The 18,655-nt window shown below is 38.1% G+C and overlaps 3 protein-coding genes across 4 annotated transcripts; 1 reads left to right on the forward strand and 2 right to left on the reverse strand.

Moving 5' to 3' along the window:
- Nucleotides 1-141: 141 nt before the first annotated feature.
- Nucleotides 142-4,690, forward strand: LOC137808350 (uncharacterized). The gene is made up of 2 exons (XM_068609421.1): nucleotides 142-3,918; nucleotides 4,436-4,690. Exon 1 carries the CDS (start codon nucleotides 992-994, stop codon nucleotides 3,791-3,793), a length of 2,802 nt encoding a protein of 933 aa, XP_068465522.1. The 5' UTR covers nucleotides 142-991; the 3' UTR covers nucleotides 3,794-3,918; nucleotides 4,436-4,690.
- Nucleotides 4,691-5,583: 893 nt separating this feature from the next.
- Nucleotides 5,584-11,183, reverse strand: LOC137808348 (uncharacterized). Of its 2 annotated transcripts, XM_068609419.1 has the most exons (11): nucleotides 10,589-11,171; nucleotides 9,760-9,982; nucleotides 9,372-9,513; nucleotides 9,204-9,297; nucleotides 9,097-9,128; nucleotides 8,761-8,892; nucleotides 8,530-8,658; nucleotides 7,547-7,959; nucleotides 7,208-7,424; nucleotides 6,911-7,101; nucleotides 5,584-6,089 (listed from the first exon to the last, which is right to left on the reverse strand). In XM_068609419.1, exons 1-11 carry the CDS (start codon nucleotides 11,082-11,084, stop codon nucleotides 5,912-5,914), a joined length of 2,247 nt encoding a protein of 748 aa, XP_068465520.1. In that variant the 5' UTR covers nucleotides 11,085-11,171; the 3' UTR covers nucleotides 5,584-5,911. The 2 variants fall into 2 exon arrangements, with proteins under 2 accessions (XP_068465520.1, XP_068465519.1); XM_068609418.1 differs by having other exon boundaries at nucleotides 9,097-9,297; nucleotides 10,589-11,183.
- Nucleotides 11,184-13,186: 2,003 nt separating this feature from the next.
- Nucleotides 13,187-18,429, reverse strand: LOC137808349 (extra-large guanine nucleotide-binding protein 1-like). The gene is made up of 8 exons (XM_068609420.1): nucleotides 16,799-18,429; nucleotides 16,581-16,718; nucleotides 16,327-16,431; nucleotides 16,051-16,242; nucleotides 15,548-15,725; nucleotides 14,872-15,113; nucleotides 14,157-14,320; nucleotides 13,187-14,029 (listed from the first exon to the last, which is right to left on the reverse strand). Exons 1-8 carry the CDS (start codon nucleotides 17,897-17,899, stop codon nucleotides 13,438-13,440), a joined length of 2,712 nt encoding a protein of 903 aa, XP_068465521.1. The 5' UTR covers nucleotides 17,900-18,429; the 3' UTR covers nucleotides 13,187-13,437.
- Between the last annotated feature and the right edge of the window lie 226 nt (nucleotides 18,430-18,655).

Genomic DNA, 18,655 nt, shown 5'->3' on the forward strand with positions numbered 1-18,655 from the left:
TTTGGTTTTTGCGAGAGTCAATGTCCCTTCTCCCTGGATTCCTAGCAACTGTTGTTTTTCTAGAGTTGAAACATTTTAGAGAGAGAGAGAGAGAGAGAGAGAGAGAGAGAGAGAGAGAGAGAGAGAGAGAGAGAGAGAGAGAGAGAGAGAGAGAGAGAGAGAGAGAGAGGGAGAAAAGAGGAGAATGGGGTTACTCTGAATTGAATTGAATTGAAATATCTCTTTTTCTTTTCTCTACTTTGCCTTTTCTTTTCTTTTTGGATTTCAATTTAAGAAAATACTAGTACAGTGGAGAGATATCAAATGGGTTTGTTTTGGTTTTACTTTCTTAGTAAAAGAGAATTTGATGTGGGGCGCTTTGCTTTAATTATGCTGCAGTGAATTCAAGAGAGAGAGAGAGGGAGAAGAAGAGAATCTTCCTTCACCTTCGATGGCTATTCAGGTGTTTTGTCGAGTGTGTCCTGCTACTGATTGAGCTTCAGGGATTCTACTACATGTAGTTTGATTAAACCCATTTCTCTTTCAATTATTTTTTCTATTTTTGGGGCTTCTTGTTGCTGTGAGCTGCCTTGCAAATTTTGGGATCTGGGTTCTAGGGTTTGAGCTTTTGACTTTCTCTCTCCTTGGGTTTCTTTCCATCTGTTACTATTGTCTCTCTCTTTTTTCCTGAGAAAATTGGTATTGAAATCTATTCTGGGTTTTCCGCAAAAAAAAAAAGACTCTATTTATGTCTTTGTTGGTTTTCGCGTGAGATGGTGGGCTGAGTTATTTGTTTTTCTCAAACAAAAATCTCATGTTTCTCAAATTAGATTGTTGGGGGTAGTAGGGTCTTTAAAGATTCAAGATTCCTTATCTTTTGTTGGTGAAGGAGTTGAAGCTGAATTTGTTATAGATTGATGTGATGGGCTAAAGTAAAGCCTGTTGTTTTGTGTTGTTTGAAGTGTGGAAAAGAATCTGAGATTGGTTTGTGTGAGGAGAGGAGAAAGGCAGCATGCATCTGTCACTATGGAAGCCCATTTCTCACTGTGCTGCACTGATCATGGACAAGAAGAGCAGGAGGAAGAATGAATCCAATGTTGACATAAAGAGAAACTCATCAATGCTTCGGAAGCTGCAAGAAAACAAGCTCAGGGAAGCCCTTGAGGAAGCTTCTGAAGATGGCTCACTCTCCAAATCTCAAGACATAGACCAGCCGGACTCTGCTGCCAACCAGGATGATGGCCTTGGGAGATCCCGATCGCTTGCCAGGCTGCACGCCCAGCGCGAGTTCCTTCGAGCCACCGCTCTTGCGGCGGAGCGCATCTTCGAGTCTGAGGAGGAAATCCCCAGCCTCCAGGAAGCGTTTTCCAAGTTCCTTACCATGTACCCTAAGTACCAGTCCTCTGAGAAGGTTGATCAGTTGAGGTCTGATGAATACTCACATTTGTCTCCCAAGGTATGCCTCGATTACTGTGGTTTTGGACTCTTCTCTTTTGTTCAGACAATTCATTACTGGGAGTCTTCTACGTTTAGCTTGTCTGAGATTACTGCAAATTTGAGTAACCATGCACTTTATGGTGGTGCCGAGAGAGGAACTGTTGAGCATGATATAAAGGCTAGGATTATGGACTATTTGAATATCCCTGAGAATGAGTATGGCCTTGTTTTTACTGTCAGCAGAGGATCAGCTTTTAAGCTGCTTGCTGAATCATACCCTTTCCACACAAACAAAAAGTTGTTGACCATGTTCGACCATGAGAGCCAGTCCGTTACTTGGATGGCTCAGAGTGCTAGGGAGAAAGGTGCTAAAGTGTATAGTGCTTGGTTTAAATGGCCAACCCTCAAACTCTGTTCCACTGATTTGAGAAAACAGATTTCCAACAAGAAGAAGAGGAAGAAGGATTCAGCGACTGGTCTTTTTGTGTTCCCAGTTCAGTCTAGAGTAACTGGGGCTAAGTATTCGTACCAGTGGATGGCCTTGGCCCAGCAGAACAACTGGCATGTCTTACTGGATGCCGGTTCGTTGGGCCCCAAGGACATGGATTCGCTTGGTCTGTCCCTCTTTCGGCCTGATTTTATAATCACTTCATTTTACAGGGTTTTTGGATATGATCCCACAGGCTTTGGGTGTCTTCTGATCAAGAAATCTGTAATGCAAAGTCTTCAAAACCAGTCTGGTTGTACTGGGTCTGGAATGGTGAAGATTACCCCGGAGTTTCCAATGTATTTGAGCGATTCTGTAGATGGTTTAGATAAATTTGTTGGAATTGAAGACGATGAGATCACTGGGTTGGGTGACAAGACTTCTGAAACTCGTCAGGGAACACAGTTGCCTGCCTTTTCTGGTGCATTCACATCTGCTCAGGTCAGAGATGTTTTTGAGACTGAAATGGATCAAGACAGCTCCGAAAGAGATGGAACTAGCACCATATTTGAGGAGACGGAGAGCATATCTGTTGGAGAGGTGATAAAGAGTCCTGTGTTCAGTGAGGACGAGTCATCGGACAATTCATTTTGGATTGATTTGGGTCAGAGTCCATTGGGGTCTGATGGTGTAGGTCAATCGAGTAAACACAAGATAGCTTCCCCGCTACCATCTTTCTGGTTCAATGGGAGGAGGAACCAGAAGCAACCTTCACCAAAACCAACATCTAAGATGTATGGCAGTCCGATGTACGATGACAGAGAGGTAAACCTAGGTGCTCATGAGGACCGCCGTGTGCTGTCATTTGATGCGGCTGTCCTGATGTCACAGGAACTTGACCGGGTCAAAGAGGTGCCTGAAGAAGAGCATGTCGAGGAAGTTGATCATTATTCAAGAAATGGTAATGGATCAGATCATCTGCATGTGGATGAGATCCTGGAAGAACCTGGAACCAGTGAGGCAGTCAATAATGGATCTTGGCTCAATAATTCAACTTCTCTTGCTCGGCATCAAAGCTTGGAGAATGGCTCTACCTCTGAAATATGCGCTGATGTCAAAGAGAGTGCCATAAGAAGGGAAACAGAAGGTGAATTCAGGCTGTTGGGTAGGAGAGAAGGGAATCGTTATGGTGGTGGTAGGTTTTTTGGTTTGGAAGAGAATGAAGCCACCAGTAGGGGAAGAAGAGTGTCATTTAGCATGGAAGATAATCGTAAGGAGTACCTTAGCCAGACCATAGAACCAGGAGACGTATCTGCAACTAGCTTTGATGATGAAGAGGTGACAAGTGATGGAGAATATGGTGATGGACAGGACTGGGGCAGGAGAGAACCAGAGATAGCATGTCGTCATATTGACCATGTCAATATGCTTGGTCTCAATAAAACTACACTTAGACTTCGGTTTTTGATAAATTGGCTCGTTACCTCGTTACTGCAACTGAAGTTGCCTGCTTCTGATGGGGGTGAAAAAGCAAATCTTGTCCACATATATGGTCCGAAAATAAAATATGAAAGAGGTGCAGCTGTGGCTTTCAATGTGAGGGACATAAGTAGGGGGCTAATCAATCCAGAGATTGTTCAAAAGCTTGCTGAAAAAGAAGGAATCTCTCTTGGTCTTGGTTTTCTTAGTCATATACAGATTCTTGATAGTTCAAGACAGAATCGGGGAGCTCCCAATCTTGAAGATACAACTCTTTGCAGGCCAATGGAGAATGGTCGGCGTGATGGAAAAGGTAGCTTTGTAAGGCTTGAAGTTGTTACGGCTTCTCTGGGCTTTCTGACGAATTTTGAGGATGTATATAAATTGTGGGCTTTTGTTGCTAAGTTTCTGAACCCATCATTTATCAGAGAAGGTGGTCTTCCTACTGTTCAAGAAGGCTCTGAGACATGAGATGGCAAAGTTGCTCGCAACTTCAATCAATTTTGGAAACTGAACATGAAATATTATTTGTGAGAAGTTGCCAAAAGGGGCAGCAGGCAAAGCTGCGGGAAGAATGAATTGATTGCTGATGATTTGTAAGCTCCTATATAGACGCAAACTTATTTTCTGCATCGAAGCAAGATAGGGCAAGCGGGGTGGATTTGTTAATTCATGTTTCTTGTTGCTTACATTTTTAATTTTCCTATTTTGTTTTTCGAGTTGCTTGTAGAGTTGGCTTTAGAGATTTGTTCAATATGGGAAAGCCATGTTGTACTTTGAAGCAAAGATTGTATGGGTAGAACTTCTACTGATATATACTTAGCTTCCATTGCATACGAAAGGATTTCCAACTTCTGTAAAAATGTAGCGTTCATTGTCATGCTACACTTTATCATACCATCCTTTGTCCTCTTTTTTTCTGACATTTTTTTGTTCCTATATGTTGGTGTAACTTTGGTCATTTAATTCGTGAGGAAATGGAATCTGTCAAAGTGGAACGAATGTGGCGATGAATATGCCTTGGAACATTGTTTTTCATTGTTCTTTTTACTCTGGAATTTTTCAGACAACTCATTCCTAAAGTTGATTTTTTTTTCTTCTACTAATTGGCAGTGGTGATGAAGACTGACGATAAGGATCATTGTTAAGGAAAGGTGAAAGAACAAAAATCTACAAGTTGATCAATACTCTACTATTTCTGAAACTGGGTTATACTTCTTTTAGTAAATATATATGCATTTAATTTTGCTCAACTAGCTGCACCTGTGTTGTAATCCTGCAAACGTAATGTAGTGTTTGCGTGTACAATCGCCTCAGACTGCAAACAGTGGAGATTGTCAAATTACGGCTCTTATGCTTTGTGGATTCTATGCTCTGCCCTGAAAGTTTTAATACCTCTTGACTGATGTGATTTAATTAGATGAATAGATGATTACATTATTTTTAAGTAGTTAATGATTAACAATAAATTAATAAATGATTAATTGAAAGTGCACCTTTTTATTCTATTGATGCGATCCTCTGTTTGATTTGAACCTTGATTAGGTTATATTTATCTTTGGCTCCACTTTTCTGTTCTAAATATCTTTTTATTGGGGGTGTGTATCATAGCTGAGCCTCACCCACTAAGTTTTGTTTCAGAAGAATAAAAGTTTTATGATGTTTTTCCATCCAGCGGTTGACAAATCAGTGAGCTCTCAATTAGTTTTTTTTCTTTTCTTTTTCAATCATTTGTTTGCTGAATACCACCAACCTTTGATATGTTATGATGGTGAAGGAAAATCATATGATGCGGGCCAAAAGTTGATGAAGGAAAAATAGTTTTCAAAGAATGAAAAGAGAAGAAGACCGCGCATATATGATTTTTTAAAAAAAAATCGCAACTTCGAAACGTTTACGGGTATTTTTAATGAATAATTTTTTCCGTTTTTTTTCAACTTCATGGAATCCGGAGTGTTCCACTTCCCCATGACGAGTTATCGAAATTACGAGTTCTGACGTCAAAATAAACTGTAACTGCTACATTTGGGATAGTCTTCGGATGATTTGTGGGATATTTCGACTGTATAAATTTTGATGCAACTTCAAGTTGGGCTGTGATATTTTATTAGATCTGACAAAACTTAATTGATTGATTTGGAGTTCGTTGATGCGATCTTACTATTGTCGAACGTGGGGAAAGATCATGGTGCAATACGATTACACAATATTTTATATAAAAAATTCCGTATTAGCTCAATACATGCGTGCACGGTGGATACCATTATCATGAACACCAAAATTGCAGTATGCTTTGTTAAACAATTACGCAGTGTAACATTTACATGTAATGCACTTCAAATTACATGATAAACAAGTAATGTTCCAGTGTCAGTTCTGATGGTTGTTTAGTACATTTGGAGCAAATCCGAAGGCTATAAGCCAGAATCGGTTCGAAAGAATATTGGATGGCAAGTATTTCCCAAGCAGAACTCCTGACTAGATCTTGGTTCAAAGTATAATTTTAATTCCATATCAGGTTGCAAATGGGGAGTTAGTTCACAAGTTCCGAACAGTATTTCAGAGATTGGGCAAATGATCGCTGGATATCTAAGATTCTATCATCTTGATGAGAAATGTAGCCTCCAATGCCGATTCCTTGGACTGCAAATAACGGTTTTCTTCCACTAAATCTGTGGTCAAATTCAACAATATTGGCCGCTTTGGATCGTATATTGAGAGATCACGAACTCGTGCAACCCATTTTGCTGCTTCCCATACCCCAAACCTGAGTCATGAAAATAAAAGCCAAGGTTCATTAGCACGGTATAACCTGTTAGAATATAGGTTCATAAGCAGCATCAAAGAATATTCGCATCAAAGACCTAAAGCGTGGTTTTTCCAGCTTAAACGAACAGAATCCAAGAAAATATGAAAAATTGCATTCACTTCAGCGAGACTTTTTACACACGGGTGAGTTTATGAAATCCAACACTAACATCTTTGTATCATATTTATTACATCTTTTCAATGGTTCAAAAACCACTTTTCAGAGTTCAATTATGTTTAGGTTTCTATCTTTTATTTCTTGCAGTAAAATTTTAGAAGTATATTGGCACCCTTATATTGTAGAAGTCCCTGCAAGGCAATAAACAGCTTAGGGTACATTTAGATGGTCGATAACACAAGTGAAGAAATTGTGATATTCACTTATTCCTCATATACTTAATCCTATGTCTTGGTCTTACTATCTAAAGTATAAACTAATTTAGGTTTTATTCAAGGCAGAAGGGGAAACGAGATGAAGTTTGGATATTAGCATTAGAACAAATACTTAAGCATTATATCATACAATGTAGTTATAATTTAAACTTCATCTTACTATAAATAACATAAAAACAGATTATAAGCATATAAATGTAAATCCTAACAAAGTTTCTAACATCGATACATATCCAACACCATTTCAGCAGCTACATTGAACTGTATATGATTTTGGTTCACTTTTAACATAAGTGCCTTTATTCTTTACTAAAATACTACTCAATCAACACCATAGAAAACTTGGATATGATGTTAGGAAGTTATGCAAAGATATAAATAACGTACCTTGTATTGAAAGATGAGGTTACTAATACAGCTGGATAAAGGACATCCTTTCGTATATTGTCATATGGAGAATATTCTCGAATTGCAAGAAAATCATTGAGATCCCAAGGGTAGCCAAACTCTTCATAATCAGCAGCGATAAGTGGCAAGATGGGATACAGAAGAGTGTTGGTTGGATCTAAAAAAGGAACCTACAGAAGAAACCATAAAAAAAAGTAATTGAGTAATTGACAAAAAACATTTAAGGTGGAGCCTAAGTAAACCAAAACCTGAAAGCTAGCAAACATTCTTAAATACCTTCAAGACTGCAGCACGAAATAAATCTGGAGAACGATTAATGGCAGAAGCAACCAATAGTCCTCCAGCACTATATCCCCAACCAGCCAATTTGTTTTCATGCACAATATCATTTTCAATGAGAAATTTGGCACAGGAGATGTAATCATTGATTGAATTATGTTTCTTTGTGCATCTCCCATCATTATGCCATTTCTTACCAAAACCACCTCCCCCTCTGAAACATGGCACCAAAACTATCATATAAGGGATAAGACATTGGAGAAAATAAATTTACAATAAAGAATATCCATATTAATATGGATTGAGTGCATGGTTACTATGTAATGTGAATCCTACCTAACATCAGCATATGCAACAACCCAACCTCGATCTAGGAGGCTTTTTAGTTCACTGCGCCACCTTTTATCGAGTAATTCACCATAAGCTCCATGTCCATGCAATATCCCCGGTTTTTTAGCCTGTGTCTTATTGTTACGTGAAAAAACAATAGTCAAAGGTATAAAGAGTCCATCAAATGAAGGGACCTCATATTGTTCACAGGCATAAAACTCAGACAGCTCATTCCACAACTGGTCATCTTCAAAGTTAGCATTCACAGGATTGGAGTGTTTGGAATTTGAGGACTCCATACTAATACTGGCAGAATTTTTACCATAGAGTATTCTTGTCCTGTCATGAAGCATGTTTTGTTGTTGAATGATGTTCCACCGACCCGTGGCCAGGTCATAATCAACCACAGCATCTGGCACCTGGGAGAAACTTGCAATGAACATGTCGGGATTTGATGATCAGGTCTTTCTTCTAGGTAGAAATACAAATGCACTTTGTAATATGTGTTGAATAGAACTACACTCTTAGCCTAGTAGATTGAACAAGAACGGACCTCCTAAGACCATATAGATATACACATGGATAAAGATATAGATAAGCATAATAAAAGAATTACTGAGTTCCGTATGTAACTTTCTTGATGTCTAACATGAAAGCTTTTTATAAAAAAAAGAAAAAAAGTACCGAGTATACTACAAATTGGTGTATAAGCCAGAAAAACCCAACAAGGAGGTAAGAGGAAGAAGAACCTTGACATGACAAAAAAACAATTGTACTAGGCTTACCGGTAAACATAAATCATGAAGTATTTTTTGGAGGCGCAAAGTTTTTTACAACTTCTCAAAATTTCCTTGGATGCATATTTAACAGGGCCAGTGAATGGTCGTTCAAAGTAGATATGATATGAAGATAGACATATGTTAACAGAATTGTGAAGAGAAATCATCTTCAGAAATTAACATAAAAAAACCAAACAATCGTTCACATACCACAGGTGATGATATTATAAAGCGTGCGACAGATGAGAAAAAGTCATAGTTTGGTCCAGGCGAAATTTGGCAAACATGTTTTGGAAGCGACAAGTACTGTAGATCCAGCTTCCTCAGTTTAAGTGACCCCTATCACAAAAATAAGATATTCTACGTAATTCAATGAGAATATAAACCAAAATTACATCAAGAGTTTATCTGTACTAGATATAGTAAATTCTCTTCCATTACCTTCCCAAAGGGCAATGGTAGTCCAACTGAACAAAGTTGAACTTTTTTACCTTCCCTTACAATGAGTGCTAAGTACTTATCACTAAAATCAACATCCTCAATAATCAAGTCTGGGTCATCCACTAATACCTCCTGCAGTTCATGAGACCGAATATAACAAGTAAGGCAAAGCAGATTGTCTCAGGAAAGTTAACTAAGAAAACATGAAAATGAGTGAGTGTATTAAGAAAATATCTCACTGTCTCAAATAAACCTGTTTTCCTTATGATATAAAAGAGGAACAAAATTAAAACAAGCTAACTACGGATAAAAAGAAAATGTGATGTTCCAAGCTACCTCCCATTTTCTTGTACTTGAAGGATCATCCGCTGAACTACAAAGAAGATAATGATAATCAACTGATTGCCCACCTTTGGGAGCATCTGTAAATAAATAAAGGTAACCTCGGTGATGTTCAATTATGCAATGTGCTAGAGCATCACACTCCCAAACTAGTTTCAAGCCTGACAACGGGTCAGCTGCATTTATTAGAAAGACCTAAGAAATGGTTAGAATTATTATCCAATACAAAGGATCTTAAGTTTTCAGAGTTCCTATCAAAGGTCTTTTACCTTTGATGATGTGGAAGAGAATGTATTCACAGTCACGTATTGGAAGTCTTTCGTGTGCCTAATATTAATATAAACACTTTCATCTGACTCTTCCAAAAGCAAAACATCTTCATCAGTGGATCCAATCAGACTGTAGTAGACACTGCAGTCATAAACAGAGAGATGAAATAAAGGAAGATCACAAACTTCAATGCTTGCAATCCTAAGCAGAAATCAAAACTAAGGGATTCGTTTAAAGAAGCAACTTAGATGGAATTGCTAATAAAGGTTTACATTCGAGATTCACTCAGGTTACCGAGATAAAACTTCAATTGTGATCTAAATTTTATCCTTCTTTTAATTCTGTAACAGCACCAAGCCACCAAATGATTAATAACAATTCACCCACCGGTAAGGCCTCATTTTCTGATCTGTCACAACATAAAGCAATGCATGTCCGTTTTTAGCCCACGCCAAGTTCGAAACTCTATCTGCCTGAGGTTTACTGCACAACGAACCCGAATTCAAATTTCTCACAGATAACTTGAAGTAGTCGTTTTCTTTATCATACATAGTGTATGCAAGAAACTGATGATTAGGTGAAACTTCAGAGAGTTCCTCGTAAGCATAACCTACAAAAGTCAGGCCAAACAAAGTGTCAGCACTCCAGAACATTATAAACTAATATGAAAGGTAATATGTGATTCATTGGGCATTCCAAGGGCAAAGTTTCCAAGACAAGACATCTGAGTAGTTCCATAATGGTCTGATGCTCGATACGACCAACAACAAGAGTAAACCCTCATTTTAATCCTCAAAATAGTCACTAAAATTAGAAAAATGTAACATAAATCCTCAATATTGAAATTTGTTAGTCATATTAGTCCCTATCATTAGTTTCGTTAAGGACATTAAGGATAGTGAGTTATAAAATTTGGTGACTACGATGATAAGAAGATATACATTTCAGGTATTAACATAACAAGAATTTCAATTTCATAGATTAATTTGAAATTTTCCAATTCCAGGCTCCGATAGCACCTCACCAATTCAAAGACTAAAAGGGAAGTTTAGTCTAACAACAATTGTTAGGATATAGAGAGACACATTGTGGCACCATCTTAGAATTTGGGTTTTAATTTAACACAGGTGAGAATTGTTCTCCCTTTTACACACCATTTTAGTGATATGACTGGTCCAGTCATCTTAAGATCGGTTACAGTGACTGCATAATTTACCTCCAAACCTCTCGGCTTCTAGATTATAATCAACGAGCTTCTGCTCAATGGCTTTACCCGTAGTGAAATCGAACCCTGCAGGGGGATACTTATGCGAAATGAAATCATCGTTCAAGCTGGCCAATCTTCGGCAAAGGATGGGATAGGGTTTAGCCTCTTCGACGCGGCGGTAGTAGAGCCAGGGGCCCCAGCGAAAGGGAGGGGTGGAGAGGTCAAAGGGCATGCGAGAGGCCATTTCGAAGTGGAGCTTGTTGAGGAGTTTCTCTGAGTCAGACATGACGGCCTCACTGTACTTCTCCTCTTGCTCCATGTACACGTCCATGTGACGCATCGCCACCTTGTCGCTCACCTTAGACATCCAGCTATAAGGGTCTTCCCACGTTATGCTCTGGAAACTGAACTTCTGCAACTTCTTCGGGGCCTTCGGTGGGCTCGGCGGTGGCGCCGCCTTGTAGTGGCGCCGAGCCACGTAAGCGAAACGGAGCAGGGGGCGCATGGGTGAACTTGGAGAAGGGTTTTACCTCATCACAAAACATAAACCCCTGCTTTGCTTTGCTTAGCACTACCCTCTTTTTTTTTTCTTTCCTTTTCTCCCAAATAATATAAAATTTAGATTAAACATATATAATTTAATTACTCCTGAATTCTGCAAATTACGAATTTATTAAATCAATATTTTTATGCATTAATCCAACCTAAAATGTAGTTTGAATATATTTATGTCAACGTTGACATCTTATAAACTTTTAATTTGATTATTATATAAAAAGGATAATCTTAATTTTATAATGTAATTTAAACTCGTTTTTAATTTCACTCTTTAGGTAGAAAAGTTAAGAATATTTTTATGTACATTTTGAATTGACACCTAAAATTTGATATTAAATTTTAAATGTTATGATATTTCATAATTTTTCATTACCAAGTCATTGGACAAATATTAAAACTCTTTACTTTATCTCTATCACACTCACGTGGTTATTGAGTGCAACACTCTTAGTATTAAAAATATATTTATTTCATTGATTACAAAACAGAAGTGAATCTGCTTATTTTAATTAAATTTCAAGAAAACTCTTATGTAGAAAACCTTGATTATAATGTAATGTCACGAGTTACCAAATATATGTACAAGTCAACAAAAATAATTAAAAATTATAATTATCAAACTAGATTACACCAACATGTTAAATAATTCCATGTATTCTCCTATTAATAAAAGTTTTATATCATATCAATATACTACTCACAAGTTAACATCATGTTGAAGATGTTCAAATAAAATAAATTGACTATGAGTTAACATTGTAAAAAAAATCATGTACTAGATCTTCCATGAGCATGTCTATATATAAAGTATATCTTATACTGTACTACAAATACATATGACAGAAAACGCATAAAGAAGTTAGGTATTCCCAAATCTTAACATCAACCTTAATAAATTAAACATGTAATAATAGATAATGAGTTGAGTCAGACATAACATTCGTCCCTCATTTTTTGTGAAAAGAATATTTTTAATGTTATCTGTTAATTAGAAAAGAAAATCACAATTCACCCCTTCTTGTGATTTTTCATTGTAACGAAAATACCACAAAGTGTCCCAACCCACAGTGGCTATTCATACCTTTTGCGTTTGTGTATTTACATTTGAAGGATGATGAAACCAATATGAAAATAATAATGACAGAATTGGGGAATCTCTCAATGTCGTCAATATCTAATAGGACAACACCCTTGTGAGGGTTCTCTCTTGGGAGATTAAAAACCAAGTTGATTCCAAACATGTTCCGCGAGAATCCCCTTGAAACTATAGAAGATTTTTTTTTGACGATGGTGTTTTGAGAGTAGAATTCATTGGCGAGGTTGGATTTAGAGATGACATAATAATGAAGGGGAAGTGGCTGTATTGGTGTATTGGTAGTAGGAAAGGAAAACCCATGTCTTGAGGGTGGAGGAAAAGGTCTTGTAGTGGAAAGGGACGACTGAAGGCAAAATATGTCTAATAATTGGAGTCCAAAGTTAGATCCTGACCAAATGTTGGCAGAGGAAGCAACAAATATTGGTGTTAAATCTTCACATCACCTGACAGAACCAGTTTTCGGATATTCATTCATAGTATTTGGTTTCTTTTGGTTGTCTTTTGTGAACTGCCCAATTTTAAGATGTTTCTAGTGCCCTGTAAAATCTTACTCACGTACATATCCATGAATAAAATGACTCAAGGGTCATTATTTTCTCCCGCTTTTATAGATCTGTCATGCTTTTTTTTTTTTCAAAAGAAATATTTTTTTATAGTTCAAAAAAGGGCTATAAATATAAATAATTCAATTTTATTTAAATAGTAAACTAAAAGATACACATATTTTTTGTATATTTGACACAGGGTTAGATAGTACATAATTGATGATAGTAATATAATTTTTATATAGTGTATTAATGGAGGAAGGTATCAATTAAAAAAATATTTACGTACTCACCTATATGCACTCTAAGGAGAAATGAGCAAAAAAATTATATAGTAAATAATGTGATTAAAAAATTAAGTTAAAAATATTGTGGGTGCGTGCGTATAAAAATAAGCATGGAAGCATAAATACAAAATCAATACTTGCTTTACCATATGAAAAAAATGAATTTGAACATTACACATTCGTCCGTGTGGCACGTGCTAACATACAACATAGCCCAACTGCGTGAAGAATACAGCTGCAGTGCTTTAGAGCTGGATAGCCAGTGGAAGGAATGTGTTCCGCGTACAGCTCCTAGTTAGCAATATATGTACATGGAGCAGGATCAAAGTCATAGATGATATGACTTAACAGCACTCTTGTCTGAACTAGCAGTTACTGAGAGAATGAACTCGCCTCAATGCTGTACATTGAGTTATCACTTAAGCTAAAGTTTGGTCTCTCTTCGTTCCACTTCAAAATCTCCTTTGCATATTTAAGTGCTGCATCAACACTATCAGGTTCCAGCCCCTTCACCAAGGAGACATACATGTTTCGCCCTGTAAGAGATGAGTACAGCCTCTTAAACTTAACCGCTATGTAATAGGAAGCAAGCTGAGAAAGGGAGGGGCTATTGTTAATGCTGCTGCTGTTGATGCCAGAGCGATATCGACTAATTACTGGACGAAAATCAGATAACCAGTCACACTTGCTAAGTGGGATTCGTTCAATTTTCTCCTCAAACTCATCTAGTTTGTTTAGTATCAACAGGAAGTCCATTTGTTCGAAAGTAGGATGAGTAACTATGGCTTCGAAAAGCTTCCTGCTCAATATCATCTTGTTTGTGCGACAACCGTTTCCATCAACAGAAAATTGATCATAGTCGCTCAAGGAAACACAGAAAACGACCAATCCAATGTCCTCAAACATTTCTAGCCACTTGCAATTTTCTGCTAGCCCTCTTGCATGTATTGTAATCAGTTGATACCTGTAATGAAGGAGAGCAAAGAATGGTACAGATCAGCAACATTTTATAGCTGCTTTAGCAATTGAATCAATCAGGGCTACCCAAAAAAATTCTCACAGTAATCATTGGTGCAAATATTTTCACCCACCTAACTAAAGAATCATGCAGATCAGCAGTGTCCATAGTTTCCTCAGGAGCTGATTGAGGAAATGAAAACTCTACACAAGCCATCCCATTGGATGAAGTAACTCCTTCAGCATAGAGAATATCTAAATCCGAGGGTTCATAATCCGTCCTCAATATCTCAATAGCCTAAACAAAGAATTGAAATGTTAGTTTCTCTATGCCATTAGCACAGCAATGCTTTTCAAGAGTACAAAACAGATATTATGGAAACATTAAGAAAATAAGGGTGCAAATTTTGTACATATTACTGAAGCACTGTAGTGCTTAATGGATGGATATAAAGCAGGTTGAGTTTGATTAGTTAGCAGATAAATCAGCTTACATTAACCCGAAGCCTAAAAACTGAACTTAAGTCTAGCCAAACAAACAAGCCATGAGAGCAAAAACTATATGCTAAGCTCATATTCATACACTATAAATTTAATGAAGATATATTCCAGCCTAATCGAGGATCCCATTATCTTTGATAACCCAAAATTTACCATATATTTCTTTTTTCCAGCATCATCCAGAAAAGATATATAGAGTGCTCTTAACAATTTTGTTATATGCAAGTGAAAAGCAAATACATGTCAATGGTCATTCAATTCAAAACTCGTGCACTTAAGTGAACAAGAGTACATGCATAAATTAAAGTTGCGATGAAAATAAACACAAAACAACAGAATGATCCATACCCGCTCTAAAAAATAACTGGCCACACTTGGCAGCAATTCTATTTCATTTCTTCTTTCATAGGTGGCCTTGATGGCTGCATCATTCCATAACTCCTCAATCAGTGGAGCATACTCACGAGTAGCAGCTGGAAAGATAGCATCAAGCTTGCCCGCAACCATAGTTTTTAGAAGCCAATCAGAAAATGCTTTCAGTCTAGTGCCAATGGAATAAATTGTCTTGTCGCCAAGTTTTGGACTGGTTCCTGAACCATAATGATATCAACCAATCTTTAGTACAAGCGGACAAGCTAAATGTGAAATTTAATTGTCTCTTGTACGTAAATCTGCAATGATCTATTATTTCTGTCACTATCAGTTGCACATCAACTTTCCTTTTTTCTCTTGGTTGGAAATGTATCGACATATTTAATGTCTCCTATACAATTATTTTATATTCAAAGCAATTAGAATGAGTTACGTGAAGGGGCTAAAAACTATGAAGTATGAAACATAAGGGTACCATAAAAACACATATAAGCTTAATGAATAATAATATTGGGACCATCAAGTAGATGGTGCACTGTGGACGACTTTATGCATCAGATTGTGGTGCTATAGAGGGAGGGAAGCTTACTGAAACAAAATTCTATAGATTCTAATCTATTTTAGAGGGAGGAGAAGAAATTAGAACTAGTACCCGTAGTGTCAAGCACAGAAGATTGATTTTTCTTTAAATTCCCCAGGCTTTCTTCTTCAAAACGCTCACGACCCTCAAGGAGTATGCCAAGATAGGCGTAGACATTGGTCTGAATGGTCAACTTTATACTTTCACGCTCATCTTCTGAGAAGGGAGTGCTTTTGTAAAGAATCTTGGCCTGACACAAGCATTTACAATTCTATAAATACATCCATGTACACAAAGGCAGACAAAAATGTAGGTAACTATTGAAAGTAATGTCATCGGATTTTTTTTACGTAGCAGCACATTGATAAGGATTAAATAGAACTTAGAAACACCTAAACAGTTTGAAATAATAATGCTTCAGGTGCCTGTGCATAAGCATACAGCATCAACCACCGCTCTTTAAACTTGAGATTACTCACAGAAATTTTCTCCAAGTTAGTTTCTTTTCAAATTGAATTAAGAGATGATGATTTTGATGAACATATGCTGAACGCAATTATAAAATGAAAAATCACCTGCTTGAAAATAGTGCTTGTTCCCGACCCAGTGTAACCAAGTAAGAGGAGCTTATGAACTATTCCGTGGTCAAAGTGATCAGGAACTGGTCTGGCAACCAGATTGGAGGATAGAAACCCACATGAATTTGAACATTTAGAATTAGAAGGAGCTGGTAGCGACAGTAAAGCACATACAAGCTTCGTTCCAGCCTAAAACGTGAAATAGAAGAGTGTAATAATGCAAATTCAACATTAGCTTAATAATAGATAAATAAGCAAAAAATAAAACGTTACCTTTCCCCAAATGCACCCTTTCGTATTTTTCTGTCCTTCTTCTTGGTATGAACCATCCTCGTTGACCCAAAAATGTGGGTTACCAGCACACTGAACTCCTGCCAACTGCTCAACCAAAACAAAATCCTTTCAATAACTTTTATTTTTTAACAAAAAAGATAACAATTAAAAAAACAAAAAACAATTAAAAATCAAGATACACCATAGAGCCGTTCAAAATTTTCTATTATTTTTTAATATATTGAAATTCCAACCTGCAACATTCGAAGCTCGACTTTTGTTATTTCCCGGCCATTAATGAAAACCTGCGTGTTTCCGTTGCTAGCATCCGGTTTGATGGGACCCCCAACATTCAGATGTGGACTAATAATTCTACAAGGCTTTTGTCCTTCCTGCGAAAATCACACAAATAATCAGAACAGTAAAACCAAAGAATTCAACACAAAAAATTTCCCAAAAAATACACACATACCTTCCCCCAAAAACCAGACACCTTATCATACCAATAGTTCCCGGGCTTCAAATTCTTCGGAGGGTCAGCACAACTCTGCAACGTGACAAGTTCCTCAAAAGAAAGAGCGTTCCCATTCACACAAATATACTCAGGTGGAAGCTGGTTCACTTCACAAAACCTCTCCGCCTTCATAAGTTGTCTAATCTCCAAATGATTAAGTAATCTCTTCAAAATCCGCGAGCACTTGCCCAAACTACCCCTCTTAGATTCATCAATAGGAAGACCAATGCAACCAACACATTTGCGACCTTCCGGCATCGAACCCATTGCTCTCAACACACAATTCACACAATACTTAGCATCACACACGAGACACACTTCTTTCTCCGTTAACCTATTCCCTTTCAAGCAGCGATAGCACGAACCTTTCTTCCCCTTCCTCGCACTCTCTCTCTTAACCCTCTCTTTCGCTTCGAGCTCATCCCCCTCGAAACTCACCACAGGTCCTCGTTTACCGTCCCATTCAGGTTCGGGATAGTTAGTTTCCAAAGGAGAAATGTGAGACGATGGATAATCGGAACTCAACGAGGAAGCGTAATCTTGCTGGCTCGAATCGTTGAAATCCAAACTCTCCTTCTCGCAGTTCGAATGCCTCAACAACAACGCGCTCGAGTCTCTTACGGTTCCTAAATTGTCCGAAAACGAGTTTTCGCTACTCAACTCGCAAGCGTCATTAGCTTCCGCTGCGGCGTCTCCGAAGGCGATCACGGATGTCGGAGACACCGTGGTTCTGCCGGAGCCGCCGTCGTTGCTCCGGTCGAAGGCGATCACCGACGTCGGAGAAACAGCGGGCTCAGAGTTCGGTATTTTCAGCTCCTTCGAGAATTGAAGCTCCGGCGCCGAAAGCGGTTGTACCACCGGGAAAGAAAGCTCGTCAGAGAAAGATACCTGCGATACAGCGACTACTGTCGCCACCGGAATCATGTCGATGGTGATAGGAACTGCCCGGGGAAGATCGTACGACGGGTCTGGTCCGCTGTACGCGACGGCGAAGGAGTACTCCTCTTCCTCGTCGGAGGCGACGTCGGCGATCACCGTCATTGTCCTGACCGGCGACATGCTTGCCCTAATTTGGAGGAGGAGGCAACATTGAGGAATGATACTAAGAAAAGGTGAATGAAAGTATGAGGTGATGAAGTTGGCACCAAAACGATAGAAATTGATGTTTCAAAATAAAGGAAGGAAATGAATATTTTATTTGTATTTGGAAAGAATAAAGACGGTTAAGACTTTAGACTTAACAGGCGAATAGAAACAGTGAAGGAAGGAAAAGGAAACCTAATTTTAAGTGGGAAGAAGAAAAGCAAGAGAGGGTGATATGTTTTGTCGAGAATGCAGCAACGAAAAAAGTGTGGATTCTGATTTTACGTAAGTTTGGTATGATATGTTCAAATTTGAAAGGAGGAAAAGGAGCAATCGGAAGCAGTGAGCAGCATTGAGGAAGGGCTAAAGGAAAAAAACGTAAAAGCGCAAAAGTGAGGAGTGGAGAGGGAAAGAGGTGGGAGTGGAATCTTTTGTTTGGTTTTTAAATTTAGTTTTTAGTTTTTTGTGCATGTGGGGTTGGAAATGGCGTCGTCCTTTTGCACAGTGCAATTAGTATCGGAGTTTTTGGCTTTTTGTTGCAATGGATAGGAAGAGGGACCATGGGCAGAGAAGAAGGAAACCAATCCATCACACACCACGGGCTCCGCGTGAAGGCTTTTAAGTGCCAAACACCCCATCCTACTCACGCATCAAAACATTCACTCCTTCCACACCCTTCCATCCAATTAAGAGAGATTACCAAAACCTTCAGCCAAACTATGTCTTCAGCTG

This window comes from Phaseolus vulgaris, chromosome 3 (genome assembly GCF_000499845.2).
Source record: "Phaseolus vulgaris cultivar G19833 chromosome 3, P. vulgaris v2.0, whole genome shotgun sequence".
Taxonomy (NCBI): domain Eukaryota; kingdom Viridiplantae; phylum Streptophyta; class Magnoliopsida; order Fabales; family Fabaceae; genus Phaseolus; species Phaseolus vulgaris.